General features: G+C 43.9%; 1 protein-coding gene across 2 annotated transcripts in view; it reads right to left on the bottom strand.

The window, feature by feature from the left end:
* Positions 1–17,160, bottom strand: part of LOC124043660 (oxysterol-binding protein-related protein 10-like) — a 91,171-nt gene that overhangs the window by 67,254 nt on the left and 6,757 nt on the right. For both annotated transcript variants that reach the window (XM_046362463.1, XM_046362464.1), the window contains exons 2-4: positions 10,750–10,925; positions 5,737–5,816; positions 1,965–2,036 (exon numbers count right to left, since the gene is read on the bottom strand). In XM_046362463.1, the coding sequence (XP_046218419.1) occupies positions 1,965–2,036; positions 5,737–5,816; positions 10,750–10,925 (328 nt within the window). The remainder of the gene's footprint in view (positions 1–1,964; positions 2,037–5,736; positions 5,817–10,749; positions 10,926–17,160) is intronic.

The raw sequence follows: 17,160 nt of genomic DNA, 5'->3' as shown, positions 1-17,160 counted from the left end.
CACAGAGAACTTGACCAACCTTATCCTGGCCATACAATCTTAGTTCTTGATTCAGCCAAACATGCATCTTCTAAAATGTGTGTGTCTAGTTGCAGGTGGTTCATTTGAATTTAGAAAATGCGCTGTTATTAAAACACTTTTTTTTTGCTCCATGAAGTAATCCAACAATGTGTTCGAATGTGTACAAATCTTTTCTCATTGATTGAGACAGGTGGGTCTAGAGCCCAAAGTGCCACATGTCACTCACCTGTTTCAATCAATGAGATAAGATTTTAAATAAACAAGATGGAGGCATACACATAAAAATGTAGCATTTTCTAAATTCAAACAAAGCACCTACAAATGGATACTGACATTTTTGAAGGTACATGTTTGGCTGACTCGAGAATGAATATAGTATCGCCAATTTAAGGTTGGCCGAAAATTCTCTGTGCTACTTCCAACATGACCTATCCTGTAATGGCTAACGGAGCAACACATTAGCCTGTTACAATCTGCTAGCAAGGCTAACTTACGAACCCTGCAAAGATTATTCAACCTTGTGAACTATGCAACTTGTTCTACCTTTCAGTGGATACAGAAACAACTTCTCATGAGGGTACAACAACAACAACAAAAAACTCTCCAATTTCTGCATTCTATTAGGTCTCCAATTTGGTAAGGGTAAAGATTTACCATCGCTTGGTTCACGCCTTTCCCTATTAGGAAACACTTGAGTGACTAACTCTACCTACACTGTACACATAATGCAATCACTCTCCACTTACACAGCCTCAGCAGTACTTCAACAAGCTCCCATTCCCCTCCTCCCAACAGGCACGTCTGCCCCTCACAGGTGTGCCCATACTGCTTAGGCTGACTTGGCCCGCCATAACAGAACGTGGGGTGGTGGGCACCACATAAGTCAGGAGACGGTATCAAAAAAAGGCAGAAATAATCTACTGAAATGCATCTACAGTGGGGCTGAGCTGGGCCGGTTAAGAGGAACCCGAAAGTGATGTATAAATGATATTCTGAAGGTTCTGTAGGGAATTACTTCCCACTAAAGAGCCGGGATGAGAGGAATTTTAAACATCAGTGAGAGTTATTTTAGAACACAGTAGAATCCGCTCTTCCACTACAGTGTGGTACAAAATGTAGCCTCAGGCGATGAGATGCCTTTCTACTGTTCTACTGTACAAAGAAAGTCATTGTCAACACACCAGAGAAAGGATTGCCATTTGTAACTGGTGACCGACACAATGAACGAAACGGTATGAAATGCGAGACAGCTTTTTGAATACAAAAGTTTAAATCTCCACCGAAAGCGTAAATAAGCAGCTAAACTGAGGAAAGCGCAGTTTACTTATCAGTTGTACACCCAGCACTGGCAATAATAAAAACTATAGAACAGAAATGGCCCTCATTCCCCAAGTGTATTTCGGCACTCAGGCTATTGTAGATTGTTTATGCTAAGCCAGGAATACATCTTAGACTTTGGAAGAGATGTGATACTGATCTCGGAGGCAGAATGGGAGGCTTAGACACGATTAGATACGGTTGTCTGTCACTATACAGGAACCCAAAAAAGCTCACCCGCTTTTGACAAGAGGGAGAAGAAAAAAACTCTTTTGGGGAGCCTTCCCCTTACTGATCCAAGTTAAGGAGTATAATTGGACTTCTGTCTATTCAACTGTGTAGCACTTTTTTGAAAAAGTGAATAGCTATACGCTGGGTGTGAGAGTTTGCAATGAAAGTTTTCAAGCTGGTATCCAAGAGCATAAAGGCTTTTTCTACACTTTCAAATATATGGAGGAGGGCAGAAAGTGAGAACCGGGACACAACGAGAGGTGAAGACATGGACAACCCTATAAGTGTATTTATGTCTACAGTATATAGAGATCTGAACATTTAGAAGGCAGGTGTTTGTACACTGTTGGTACAGGGTCAGTAGCTCAGGTGTGGACGGGTGCATCTTGACTCACCAGCCCCTCCTGGCTGCCTCCCGTCGTTCTCTCCAGACTCAGGTGCTCATCCGATCCCTTAAGCTTCCAGACCTAAGGCCAAACACAAAAAAAACATAGAACTCAGTACAGGGTCGTGTTCAGTAGCTGGGGAAATGGAAAGATACAACCTCAACTTGTCTAATAAGAAAAGCTCAGCTTGTTTTCCCATTACAAAACTTATGTGCCCTGATGAACATGACCCAGGTGCAAAACGGATAACGTTTCTTCCTTCCACTGTTAAAAAGGAACTGGTCGGCAAACTGCTACGCAGTAGGTTCTAAATCTTCACCGTTCCCTTCACAACCCAGCGACTTCCAAACCAGGCTGCCAAGGCCCACAGCAGAGATCCAGAGGATGGGGTAACTCCATAATGAGGCTGATACTCCACTGTTCCACTGTCACATGGAGACTGGCTTTAAAATGTTCCCCTGGACAGACCAACAATAGGGCTGTACGGGAGCGCCAGAGATGGTGAATGCATGGTCTGCTACCCTCGTATCTATTATACCAAGAGAGCAGGAGTCCATAACCAGCCGTACTGCCCCAAATTCTATTCACTCTCCAAATCAAGTCTACGTCGGCAATGGATTAACACAAACTCATTCACATAAGGAAACATGTCCGATTGTCTTTTTTGACAGGAAACAGGAACCATATTTACGAGAGTTATTGTGCCACGAGGCAGGGGTGGAGGAAATGGGGGTGATGCGTGATAGGAGAGCGCGAGGAGGTGCAGACAGGGAGAGCATTGTTTGTAGACCGCTGCGGTGCACTCACACAATCAGTCTGTAGACATGGGGAGATGGAGAGAGAAAACGAAGGGAGAGAGCGAAGGAGAGAGAGCGAAGGAGAGAGAGCGAAGGAGAGAGAGCGAAGGAGAGAGAGCGAAGGAGAGAGAGCGCGAATGAATGAAAGGAAGAGAAAGAGCAAAATATAGTATGCTGAAGAATAGGCCATTTGCCGAAACAAATTTTCCTACAAAAGGAAAAAAAAAAAAACTTTGCTACAAAAAACACAATATGCTGTAGTAAAAAAAAATATTTAAAAAATTTTAACTCTCAGGTGGCAGTCCGGATTCAACATGACCTTTACTTGAAGCTGACTTTCACAGACTTTTCCACACAAAAACGTTTATTTTATTTTATTAGAGTTCATAGGTTTGGAATGGTTCCACTTGAAAGTTATTGCCAGGTGGCACGTACCCAGGTTACCTCTCACTCTCAAACAGACAGAGGATCAGGGATGATACTCTATTTAAAGGGAATAGCTGACTCCCATAAGTCCTGCTGTAGCAGCCGCAGAGCCCTATGGGAGGAGATAGCAGGAGCGTTAGAAGAGTAGAGGAGGGAGGAGCAGGTGTACGAGCTGTGCCAAGATAAGATGGGATCTACAAGAGAGGATAATTCTGCAAGGTGATGGTGAGCATTCATGTCTACACCAGAATTACTCACCTGGTATACAGTGCCTCCATAAAGTATTCATACCCCTTGACTTTTTCCACATTTTGTTGCGTTACAGCCTTAATTTAAAATGGATTACATTGAGATTTTGAGAACTGGCCAAAAACACAATTCCCCATAATGTCAAAAGCGGAATTGTTTTTAGAAACATTTACAAATTAATTAAAAATGAAAAGCTGAAATAGCTTGAGTGAACAATTATTCAACCCCTTTGTATATCAAGCCTAAATAAGGTGCATGGACTCACTCTGTGTGCAAGAATAGTGTTAAACGTGATTTTTGAATGACTACCTCATCTCTGTACCCTACACATACAGATAATTGCAAGGTCCCTCAATCGAGCCGTGATTTTCAAACAGATTTAACCACGAAGACCAGGGGGGTTTTCCAATCCCCAGCAAAGAAGGGCACTTGTAGGTAGATGGGTAAAAACAAAAGAAAAGCAGACACTGAATATCCCTTTGAGCATGGGAAGTTAATAATTACACCCAGGATGGTGTATCAATACACCCAGCCACTACAACGATACAGGCGTCCTTCCAAACCCCTGAGCGGCAGGTAGCCTAGCGGTTAAGAGCGTTGGGCCAGTAACCAAAAGGTTGCTGGTTCGAATCCCCAATCAGACTAGGTGAAAACAAATCTTTCTTGCCCGAGAGCAAGGCACTTAACCCTAAATGTCACTCTGGATAAGAGCGTCTGCTAAATTACTCAAATGTAAAACTCAGATGCCGGGAAGACGGAAGGAAACCAATGGTGAATTTAAAACAGTTAAGAGTTTAATGGTTGTGATAGGATGGATCAACAACATTGTAATTACTCCACAATACTAACCTAAATGACAGAGTGAAAAGGAGGAAGCCAGTACAGACTAAAAAAACATATTCCAAAACATGTATCCTGATTGAAATGAGGCACGAAAGTAAAACTGCAAAAAATGACCTGAAATGCAAAGTGTTATGTTTGGGGCAAATCCAATACGTCACCGAGTATCAATGTTCATATTGTCAAGCATGGTGGTGGCTGCATCATGCTATGGGTATGTTTATCGTCGGCAAGGACTAGGGAGTTTTTTTAGGATAAAAAACAGAATAGAGCTTAGCACAGCCAAAATCCTAGAAAATCTGGTTCAGTCTGCTTTCCAACAGACACTGGGAGACAAGTTCACTTTTCAGCAGGACAAGAACCTAAAACACAAGGCCAGATATACACTGGAGTAGCTTACCAAGACGACATTGAATGTTCCAGAGTGGCCTAGTTAAAGTTTTGACTTAAAATTGTCTTGAAAATCTATGGAAAGACTTGAAAATGACTTGAAAATGACCAACAACCAACTTGACAGAGCTTAAATCCTTTTTTGAAGAATAATGTGCAAATATACAATCCAGGTATGAAAATCTCTTAGAGTCTTACCCAGAAAGGTGACTCAGGGGTGTGAGATAAATGAGATATTTCTGTATTTCATTTTGAATAAATTTGGTAACATTTCTAAAAACATGTTTTCACTTTGTCATTATGGGGTATAGTGTGTAGATGGGTGAGAGAAAACAATATATATTTTCAATTAAGGCTGTAAAAAAAAATACATATGTAATAAGTCAAGGGGTATGAATACTTTCTGAAGGCTATGAACGTTATCTACTGTGCCTGCTGTGTGCATTGACACTGCATGAACGCGAAGGAATTCCAAAATCCAACCACTATAGGAAAGAGCATTTGCTGTTTCAGTGTGCCAACAGTGCACCCAACAAGGGTTTGCAACAAAATCTCACAACCACAAAACCACAAAGCTACTTTCTCTCAAACAACTTCACTTCTCCCGCTATCGACCCCTACACTAATACCATAGGTGTCCATTCAAGCCATCTGTCAAAAGCCATATTTACAGCAATTTAAATTTCCTCCAAGGGGCCTGAACCCATGGAATTCAATCAATCGGCAGAAGTGGGAAATACCTGCGATGAGATTTGTAAACTCAGTGGTATATTCATCTCTAATATCCAGGCTGTATCACAACCGACCGTGATTGGGAGTCCCATAGGGTGGCGCACAATTTGCCCAGCGCCGTCCGGGCTTGGCCGGCGTAGGCCGCCATTGTAACTAGGAATTTGTTCTTAACTGACTTGCTTAGTTAAATAAAAGGTTAAATTAAAAATAAATTAAAAATTGCAAGTGAAAGTCAAGGCTTCCCTGTCACTGCACCGCTCTTCCTGAGGGACATATTCCAGGACCTAGAGCTTAGTAGTGACTGCAGTGTGTGTGTGTGTGTGTGTGCGCAAGCGCGTTGTACACACCTTGGCACTGCTGTCGGAATGGCGTCTGGCGCACGCTTGGAGTTGGTTCATCCAGAACTGCTGCTCTTTGGCGTCGGATGCTACGGAGACACAAAAGGAGCTAATTAATTGTTCATTTCCGATAACCATCATCGTCACAATGGGAGAAATAAGAAACTGTCATCATACGAGTTAATTGTCAGTTCGATATGTAGGTAGTCGTCACAAAATGTGTCATTATGTGTTGCATATCACTTTTCAGATTGACATCCAATTTGTGTCTGTATCAGCCAATGTGCTGATACAGGGTCAGGGTCTGATAATTGTAGTACATCAGTACTGTAGTGCATCAGGTTTGTTTACGTTGATCCCAAACTCCCTGTGTAGGGAGCTTTTAATCTACTGAACTTTACAATAGTATCTGTGTCCATATTCTACAACTCACTAAAACATATTCTAAGACACATTTTCAGATTGATGGAAAGCTTGATCTTTAACCTAAACTCTCAATGATGGGGGGGGGACAACAGTGTCTGTGCGATTAGCTAAAATGGCAGACATTTCACAGGCACAGAGGCAGCCTGCTATCCAAACACCAACCATGGAAAAAGTGACTCACTGGACCCCTTTTGTTTTACAAGACAGTAAACTGCCCTCCGAGGCCAGACACGTCAATAAGCCCGTTTCATTTCATTAACCGATTAATTGGCAGAGCCTGCTTTGTCCAGCCTGACATCTACAAAATGGTACAACCTCTTTCGACTAGCTAGACCAATTGGGGATATCATTGTGACTGACTGGGAAAACTTTACTTCAAGAGCAATTCAGCATCTCAACCTATTATTCAGTGAGATACTATCAAATTGTGTGTACCAAAGTCTCCAGTCTCCATGGTAACGCTCCAAGGAGAAAATAAGAACATTTCATTAGCAACGGAACCGAATATAGCAGCCTTGTCTGGACTCATGGAGTCCTTAATAGTGATTAACTGAAACAAATAGGCACGATCATGAACGGTGGAGTGCGGGATGCTGAATCTATTCATGAGAGTTGTCTCGAGAAAGAGTCATTTCTTGGAAGGGTAATGGCCTCATTTGAACACCGTGACGTGAGTTTCTGTCATTCACTTAAGGCCTACACTATTTTTCAAGCACCTGAAATTGTCGCTTGAGTGAGGAGGCAGGAGGAGGAGACACACCCACACTAACAAATGTCAAATGGGACACTTAGAACAGTGAACAGCTCCTCCTCTGCTCTCTCAAGAGAACGCTGCGTACATGTAGGCCATTCATAATGAAACACCTGTACCCAGCTGTCTGTTAAGACCCTTCCTCCCATGGGTTCCGCCGTCTAAATCAGCAGCATCTTTTTTTCCCCCTTTCAAAAACGTCTCAGTTCAGAATCTGCGACACATTTAGAGCAGCACTTATGGGGTCTTGATACAAGCGTTGCCGGGATTGTACATAATTAGCTAGCTGTAATGAACAGAGGTGGGTCTGGCAGTGCTGAGCGGTTATTGTTTATATGCAAATATGCACCTGTTTTGAATGGTGAAAAGGACACTAAAGTCACTAACATGAGCTACTTGCACACTAATCCTTACTTAGCGAAGACCAGGTCGTTCTTGTGCTCGGTCTAAAAAAAGGTAACCCCAAAAGACTGCCAATGTTCTGTTCAAAAAAGGTCCCTGGTTTGGAGTTGGAGGGGTGGCAGTTCCCTTCAGCTGATGGACGAGCCACGCTTGTTTTGGCAAACGAGAACAAGCAGCAGAACACAGTCTGACCCATTTGCAATGGACAGTCACATGCCATTTAAATAACACCATCTCTGCATTTCAATAAAGGGGGGGGGGGGGTCAAAGTACACTTCAATATAGACTCTAAAGAGAGGGCACTAATGTCTATCCATTGCCATTCAAGCATTTAACCATGACCATGTAATTATACCGATGCTAATTTCAGTGATCGAGTGGATGTTGTTGGCTAAAATAATAGTCTCATACTTTTGAGGGAGCTGGTGGGGGATCTGATTAAGGTGAATGGAGATAATATGACAAGGCAGCACTCTGAATATGTACTTCATAACTGATGGTTATTAAACATGACTGCCATGGGAGAGTAGGGATTATTGCAGTTGCTGGGAAGAACATAAACCCAGGGCTTATCCTACACAGTGCAAGCGTAAAAAATATATATCACTAATTTGTCTTTTGACCAATCAGATCCACTCTGAAAAAGATCTGATGTGATTGGTCAAAAGACCAATTAGCAGAAAAAAGATCAGAATTGGGCTACCTGTGTAAACGCAGCCTTTGTCACCAGATCTCAACCCAATTGAACACTTGTGGGAGATTCTAGCGTGGCGCCTGACAGCGGTTTTCACCACTTTCAACAAAACAGGTCCAGACACTTATGGACTCTATGCCAAGGCGCAATGTATCTATTCTGGCTCATGGTGGCCCGACGCCCTATTAAAAGTCAAACACATCGTTCAGCGAGCTGTGTTTTTGCTACCACCCGCTATAGACGTGTGACTTTAAATTGTCACTTGATTCTACGTGTAAAAATCGGTGTGCACTCAGTTTGCAAATTAAAGCTAGCATCTCTGAACAGAGTGCCAAGTACTCTCTGCCAGCAAATGCTATTGGTGTGTCTGAGCCCTGAGACACTTTATGTTGGTATTTCCTTTATTTTTGCCATCCCTAGTATGTAGAAGTAATATGGATCCTTATTCTGGATGAGATTGAATTTGTTCTAGGCAATATTAAATATTTCATAAACTGGATGGTTCGAGACCTGAATTCTGATTGGCTGATAGCCGTGGTGTATCAGACCGTATACCACGGGTATGACAAAACATTTATTTCTACTGCTCTAATTACATTGGTAGACAGTTTATAACAGCAATAAGGCACCTCGGGGGTTTGTGGTATATGGCCAACATACCACGGCTAAGAGCTGTATCCAGGCGCTCCGCGATGCGTTGTGCGTAAGAACAGCCCTCAGCCGTAGTATATTGGCCATATACCACAGGCCATCGTGCCTTACTGATTAATAATTCACAATAATGCCTGATATGCAGTCAGGCATCTCAATTAGCCCCCTTGAAAAGCCGTGAAAATAACTTGACCCTTCTAAACAGCCCTCGTGTCTTATTCCTGGCATCATCTGATCAACAGCTTTAAAATTTGCCATTTGATCATTCAAACAGGATATAATTCATGCTGGTTTCACCTTTTAATTTCATACACTCTGGAGCAATGAGCATGGCTCCGGGCAAAGCTCAAAAGATAATGCTCCCGCTTATTTGACTAAAACTAATTACCCTATGCTGCCTTGGTTGGATATCAGATGAAGCCTGTGCTTTAGCGTCTGTATCAAATCTCACATTATTCCACATGGCTTGAATACGACATTCTTAAATTTAACTCAAAATGTTTACTAAGAGTTGAGATCAAATGTTCGACCAAGGACACCTGAAGGGAGATTATTGGCTTGCAGAAATATGCACCTTCTCCAGTGACTTGACGTTTGACAGTTTGTGAAGGGGGATTCAAGGACATCCTCATGAAAAGGAAAGGACACATTCACAGCTGGGCTGTACAAACATCACCTGTAAGGCACTACTACTAGAGGTCTGTTGTTGCAGAATCACCAAACAGGAAATGTGTTCCTGGTTGAACCTTGAACTTCTCCCTTCCCAGTAGAAGCATGGGTTTCCATGACAACCCGTAAGAGATTTAAGGTGCACCTACTAATTCTTAGTCAAAGACTCATGAAAGGTTGCTACACTACAGGGTGGTGGGTATTCTTCCCCGCCATTTGGCTTAATTCAAATGTCACCATCCCAATCAGAGACTTGTATGCCACTAAGTATAGTGTTTAGACCTTCCAAAAAAAACATACACCAAACTAGCTTATTTGATAAGGATAGTAATTTAACCTTTTTATTTAAGCTGCATCTAGTTCCATCCCTACATCAATAGATGGATCACTGAGTCACCCACAGATATAGGGCAAGTTATTCTGATACCTCCCTTGGGGAATGTACAGGGACATTCCACAAACTAAAGCGACAGGGAGTCTCTTGCTTCGACAGTGGACTAGGGCCGGGACAAACTGTGATTACAAACTGCGATTAGTATTGTGGCAAGGAAACGAAACACAAAGCGGATTCAATTTCTTCAGGTAAACAGCCCTAATGTTGGAAACAAACATCATTATTATTTTGTCATCCAGTGTCACATTTCTTCTTCTTTTTCTCCGAGCTGTAGCACACTATATTTTACATACAGCAGGTTTTTTTTAAAGGACCAAGAGTTTGGTCTGCTTCGTCTTTTCATTTTTTTGCCATGGAAAAAAATATTGAGGTACTGGTATCATCCCACCCCTACTTCTGACAGAGCGAGCCTGTAGCATAGTGGCCAGTTTAAACCCAATGGTTTAGGCCTCAACTGTAGCTCATAGAGGAGAGTGTCCCTTTTGACAGGATGTATCGACTAGTACAGTTACGATGTTCAAACTTTCAGCAATGCGACAAGGCATCTTATATAGAATGCCCGTGTAGCCCACTCATGCAAGCTCAAGAGAACTCCTGTCAAGTGTGGGAAATGGAGTTGGCAAAATGAAAGTTAGTAATTTGACTCGTGAAATATTCATGAAGCTAAGTTACAACACCACAGGTTCAATTCCAAAACAAAGACTGGGTTGTTGGGAATGTTTTTTCCCGGTGCACAATTTAAGCTGCTTGAAGTGGTATCGCTATATTGCGCAACCGCAAAACGCCCACAAGGCAATGCAATCTTCCCACTGTCCCCACGCAATCTCCCTGAATACCCAACCTCTGACTAATAAGGGTCCTTCTGTAGCTCAGTTGGTAGAGCATGGCGCTTGTAACGCCAGGGTAGTGGGTTCGATCCCCGGGACCACCCATACGTAGAATGTATGCACACATGACTGTAAGTCGCTTTGGATAAAAGCGTCTGCTAAATGGCATATATTATTATTATTATTATTATTATAAGGGTTAGCGTACCTCTGAGCTTGTAAAGCTCGCCATGGAAGGAGTTGACGATAAACATGTGTGGTGCCTCATCACTCTGGACAACCGACGCACCAATCAGAGGCAGGGAGCCCCTGGGCTTCTGGCTCTTGCCATGTTCATGTACAAAGTACTGCAGCTGTCCCAGCTCTGGGTCCAGCACAAAGTACCTGTAGGAGAGGGTGAGAGAAAGGGAGGGAGGGGAGAGAAACATTTATATTAGCATTTATTTGTATGTTCTCATCATTGTTTAATGCTAATTCTATTGCTTTAGCAGTAATTGCAACCGCTAAGTAATATAGTGATGATTGATACAGGATGGGTGAAATCCCCCACTAAATTCCTCTCACCTTTCATGCAAAAAGCTTGCCAGATATACAGGAGCTCTTCATTATAGAAGCGTCAGCCACATTACTGAGCGTATTAAGAAGTGACATCAACACCTTCCCACCAACTAAATCTCAAACTACCCAAGTAGTTGTTAGTGTATTGGTACCATGAGTGGAGCAGCTGGAGCCCACAGCTTGCGGAGTGGAAATTTAACAATCAGACAGGTTTGGAACCTTTGATGAATAAATGCCTCCTAGCTTAGGCCTAATTGAAATACAGTCAGAGCCTGAGAGCCTGCAATATGACACACACACAGAGCAAGTAAAGGACACACACACGTCCTGGCTATGGGACATAGCCTATTGGACGGACTTGTCACAACAAAGCATTCATGACATAGATAGCGGGTCACCCTGTTTGGTTGGCTTTCATTGTACGGCCATCTAAACCAGGAAGTGTTGTTAACCGGAAGTTATCTTGCTGCCAATCAATCGCCTCGTTCCGTGCGCTATTAGAGGAGCAGCTCTATTGACCAGGCTTTGGAACAAGCCGAGTGAGCACTTACTTACTGGTCAATACAACCCAATCCTCCACACTGCCACAGCCGAGAGAATCATCATAGACCGTTTTCACATTGACGGATGGCAAAGGGATATTTTCGAGAGGTATCGATTCTCGAGAGACAATACCGTTGTGTAAAACTTGGAAAAAAAACATCATGTCTCGAGCGCTACCTCGGGAGGTCGCGCACGGCACTGGCCCAACAATTGCCGCCCTTTGAGCATGGCATTGTAATCAGAATTGTCTCGTTGAGCTGAACACTACTGCAGTATAAAATGGTAATAGCAATGGTTTTTTTATACAGCTGAAATGTTTTTGATAGTAGATCATACAAATATAATGTGTTTTTTCAAGTTGTAACATTGCGTGATGATTTTTGAGGTGGCACCACAGGTCCCAGAGAGGGGAAGTAGTTTTGCTGGGGCCCAGAGCTTTTCCCGTTCTGATAGGCTAACTTCACCAGGTGAAACTCTGAACCCTAGAGGTATGGTAGGACATAGACATAGTCAGCCATAAAAAAATAATAATTAAATAACGGTTTTATATGAGCATGGCCCAGATTCTTTCTAATCGGGTCAAATGGTTAAAAATCCTGGAAAAAGTTCTGGCCCTAGGGAGGATGAAAACAAAGTCCTGTCAAACAAATCATGAGGCGAATCAGTCAAAAAAGCAGTACTTTGTCCCTCTTTTTATTAACGCTTGTGTCAATATTTTACATTTACATTTAAGTCATTTAGCAGACGCTCTTATCCAGAGCGACTTACAAATTGGTGCATTCACCTTATGACATCCAGTGGGACAGTCACTTAACAATAGTGCATCTAAAACTTAGGGGGGGTGGGGTGAGAGGGATTACTTAACCTATCCTAGGTATTCCTTAAAGAGGTGGGGTTTCAGGTGTCTCCGGAAGGTGGTGATTGACTCCGCTGTCCTGGCGTCGTGAGGGAGTTTGTTCCACCATTGGGGGCCAGGGCAGCGAACAGTTTTGACTGGGCTGAGCGGGAGCTGTACTTCCTCAGTGGTAGGGAGGCGAGCAGGCCAGAGGTGGATGAACGCAGTGCCCTTGTTTGGGTGTAGGGCCTGATCAGAGCCTGGAGGTACTGAGGTGCCGTTCCCCTCACAGCTCCGTAGGCAAGCACCATGGTCTTGTAGCGGATGCGAGCTTCAACTGGAAGCCAGTGGAGAGAACGGAGGAGCGGGGTGACGTGAGAGAACTTGGGAAGGTTGAACACCAGACGGGCTGCGGCGTTCTGGATGAGTTGAAGGGGTTTAATGGCACAGGCAGGGAGCCCAGCCAACAGCGAGTTGCAGTAATCCAGACGGGAGATGACAAGTGCCTGGATTAGGACCTGCGCCGCTTCCTGTGTGAGGCAACTCTGCGGATGTTGTAGAGCATGAACCTACAGGAACGGGCCACCGCCTTGATGTTAGTTGAGAACGACAGGGTGTTGTCCAGGATCACACCAAGGTTCTTGGCGCTCTGGGAGGAGGACACAGTGGAGTTGTCAACCGTGATGGCGAGATCATGGAACGGGCAGTCCTTCCCCGGGAGGAAGAGCAGCTCCGTCTTGCCGAGGTTCAGCTTGAGGTGGTGATCCGTCATCCACACTGATATGTCTGCCAGACATGCAGAGATGCGATTCGCCACCTGGTCATCAGAAGGGGGAAAGGAGAAGATTAATTGTGTGTCGTCTGCATAGCAATGATAAGAGAGACCATGTGAGGTTATGACAGAGCCAAGTGACTTGGTGTATAGCGAGAATAGGAGAGGGCCAAGAACAGAGCCCTGGGGGACACCAGTGGTGAGAGCGCGTGGTGAGGAGACAGATTCTCGCCACGCCACCTGGTAGGAGCGACCTGTCAGGTAGGACGCAATCCAAGCGTGGGCCGCGCCGGAGATGCCCAACTCGGAGAGGGTGGAGAGGAGTGGAGAGGAGGATCTGATGGTTCACAGTATCGAAGGCAGCCGATAGATCTAGAGAATGCTGTGCTCATTCTCTGCAACGTGGATGGATGGAAATCGCCACACAATGCAACAACAAAAAGTAAACACTGAGTGTACAAAACATTAACAACACCTCCCTAATATTGAGTTGTGTGCCCTCATTCTTCATACATTTGGATAAAATAGATACATAATGCCATTTTACCACCATCTTTATATCACTAAACATAATATCATAGGAGATACTGTGTAAAGCACTAACTGCAAGCTCAAGTCATGTTAAATAAACAAAAAATCTAGACAAAGCACACTAATTGGACCGAGTGTTCTCTACTACACCGGCTCTGACGCTCGTCAGATGTGGCAGGGCTTGCAAACTATTACGGATTACAAAAGGAAACCCAGCTGCGAGCTGTCCAGTGACGTGAGCCGACCAGATGAGCTAAATACCTCCTATACTCAGGTCGAGGAAAGCAACACTGAACCATGCATGAGAGCACCAGCTGTTCCGGATGACTGTGTGATCACGCTCGCCGTAGCCAATGTGAGTAAGACCTTTAAAACAGGTTAACATTCACAAGGCAGCAGGGCCAGATGGATTACCAGGACACGTACTCAGAGCATGCACTGACCAGCTGGCAAGTGTCTTCACTGACATTTTTAACCTCTCACCGACCCAGTCTGTAATACATACGTTTCAAGCAGACCATCATAGTCCCTGTGCCAAAGAACGCCAAAGTAACCTGTCTAAATTACTATTGCCCCTGTAGCACTCACAAATACTTTGAAAGACTGGCCATGGCTCACATCAACATCATCATCCCAGACACCCTGGACCCACTCCAATTCGCATACCGCCCCAATAGAGCCACAGATGATGCAATCTCTACTGCACTCCACACTGCCCTTTCCAACTGGACAAAAGGAACACATGTGTTCATGGATTAAAGCTCAGCACTAAACTAAAGACACAGGGATTAAACGTCTCCCTCTGCAACTGAATGCTGGACCTCCTGACAGGCCACCAGCAGTAGACCTGTTCAGTCCCTGGATGGGAGACCAGATGCTGCTGGAAATGGTGCTGGCAGGCCAGTAGAAGGCACTTCTTGCTCTGGTCTAAAAAAACGACCAATTCTCCAGTGCAATGTGTAGGGTGCAGTCTTTCAGATCGGACATTAAACAGTGTCCTGACGCTGAGGTCACTCAAGATCCCATGGCACTTATCTTGGAGTCCTGGCTAAAGTCCCAATTTGACCCTCATACCATCATGGTCACCTAATCATCCACAGCTTCCAATTGACTCATTCGTCCCCCACTTCTCTCGCCTGTAACAATTCCCCAGGTCTTTGCTGTAAACGAGAATGTGTTCTCAGTCAACTTACCAGGTTAAATCAAATAAAAACTGGTGAAGGTGGGCAACAACACATCCGCCACTCTGACCCTCAACGCGGGGACCCCTCAGGTGTGTGTGCTTACGCCGCATTCAAACCAACTCGGGAAGTCAAATCATGACGTCAGTGATCTTAATGTTGGAAAGTCAGAGCTCTACAAAAGAGGAGCCGAGTTGGAATTCTGAGTTGGACGACTGTTCAAATAGATTTTTTTTCCCCAGTCGGAGATAGTTTTTTGTCCAAAGTTCCCAGTTTTTTGTCCAAAGTTCCCAGTTGTTTTCAACACTGCATAAGTCCCCTCCTGTACTCCTTGTTCACCCACAACTCAACATGGCTGTAGTGGAGCAGGACAAGAGCTTAAAGTTCCTCAGGTGTCCACATCACTAAGAACCTATCATGGTCCAAACACACCAAGACAATAGTGAAGAGGACACGACAACACCTCTTCACCCTCAGGAGGCTGAAAAGATTTTTACATGGGCCCTCAGATCCGCAAAAAGTTTTCCAGCTGCACCACTGAGAGCATCTTGACTAGCTGCATCACTGTTTGGTATGGCAACTGCTTGGCATCCGACCGCAAAGCGCCACAGATGGTAGTGCGTACTGCTCAGTACATCACTGGGGCCGAACTCCCTGCCATCCAGGACCTCTATACCAGGTGGGGTCAGAGGAAGGCCCTAAAAATTGTCAAAAGACTCCAACCACCCAAGTGATAGACTGTTCGCTCTTTCGCCACACAGCAAGCATTACCGGAGCGCCAAGTTTGTGACCAAAAGGCTCCTGAACAGCTTCAACCCCCAAGCCATAAGACTGCTGAACAGTTAATCAAATTGTAATGGTTTTGACATGAATTGAGGTTATGGTTGGTTAGGGGTGCCAAGTATGTCATGCCTAGCAGAGAAAAAAAGTTTGATTTCTCCTTTTGTTTGAGAGTTGGTCTCATGTGTCAGTCAAGTCTACACCAATGCAAAAGGACTTATGTAAAAGTCAGCGTTGTAAAAATTTGCTTTGCATAAACACTGAAAGGAATAACTTTTAAAAAAAATGTTATTTTGCGTTGGTTGTATTACGAAAATAAACGACCACACAAATAATACATGTCGCAACAGTCTCAAAATAATAACAACTTAGGTTCACTTGTAAATGTCCCGCACCTCAGGCATGAAATAAAACTGTCCGGACAGGTAAATGGTTGAGTGAAATCCAGGTGACCTCAGTCATGCAATTGTCCTAAATAAACAGTGCATGAAACTAACATACCAAACCCAGCACCATAAACACTCCCAAACACAATTCAAATTATTAGGACTCACAATAGGCCTACTGTAACAACTTGGTGTTTAACACACACACACACACACACACACACACACACACACACACAGTGGAAACCACAAGGAAAACAAATGCAATTCTGTATGGTTAAAGTTGTCAGTCAGTCGAGTCCATCAGTTGGACTCCAGCTGAGAGAAAAAAAAACAGCACCCAGACCCGGCTTTGATCAATGGAACTCTGCATCCTGCACAGCACACCGTTCCAAATGGTACATTTGCAGAGATATGATCATCGCACACACACACACAGGAGACTTAAATAGAACCTCCTTATGTAACCCAAATCCTCCATATTATACTCTCAGATCCTAACCAAGCCCGGCCATAGCATAGCTACTGAAAGGTGTACAAGTGTCCAGAAGAACAGAAATCTTATAATGAAGTGTGTCCTGCGAGATCACACCAATTTTAGAGCAAAAGATATCCTCCTCTCTGCAACACATGCGATACATCATGAAGACCTGAATGTGACCAGGACATTGGTTTTTACAAAGTACAGTAATATTATAGTGACTACAGCCAGGTAACCTTTCTGCCAATGTCGTTAAACGTGACAGAATAAGTATCTGAAATGTTCTTGCGACCTTTTCCCCCACATAATTCAAATTAAAAATGTGAAGCAACGAGTGAAATGTGAAAGTGCAGCGTCATATGCAACAACAAAAATTGTTCATCCGGGTTGTTTTTAAATGATTTCTCCTCCTCAGGTCTGTGCCGTCCCATTGGAAACCAGCCTCGAGTTTCGCTACACTGGGGACTAGTTCTACTTCAAAAAAGAAAACTTTTTGGAGTTGTGGTAAAACAGAAACCCTGAAAAAAAAGGTTGGCTTACCACACATTACCA

The sequence above is a fragment of the Oncorhynchus gorbuscha genome, linkage group LG09, assembly GCF_021184085.1.
Source record: "Oncorhynchus gorbuscha isolate QuinsamMale2020 ecotype Even-year linkage group LG09, OgorEven_v1.0, whole genome shotgun sequence".
Classification (NCBI taxonomy): Eukaryota; Metazoa; Chordata; class Actinopteri; order Salmoniformes; family Salmonidae; genus Oncorhynchus; species Oncorhynchus gorbuscha.
The sequence above is the reverse complement of the archived record's forward strand: the minus strand, read 5'-3'. Positions and strand labels throughout refer to the sequence as shown.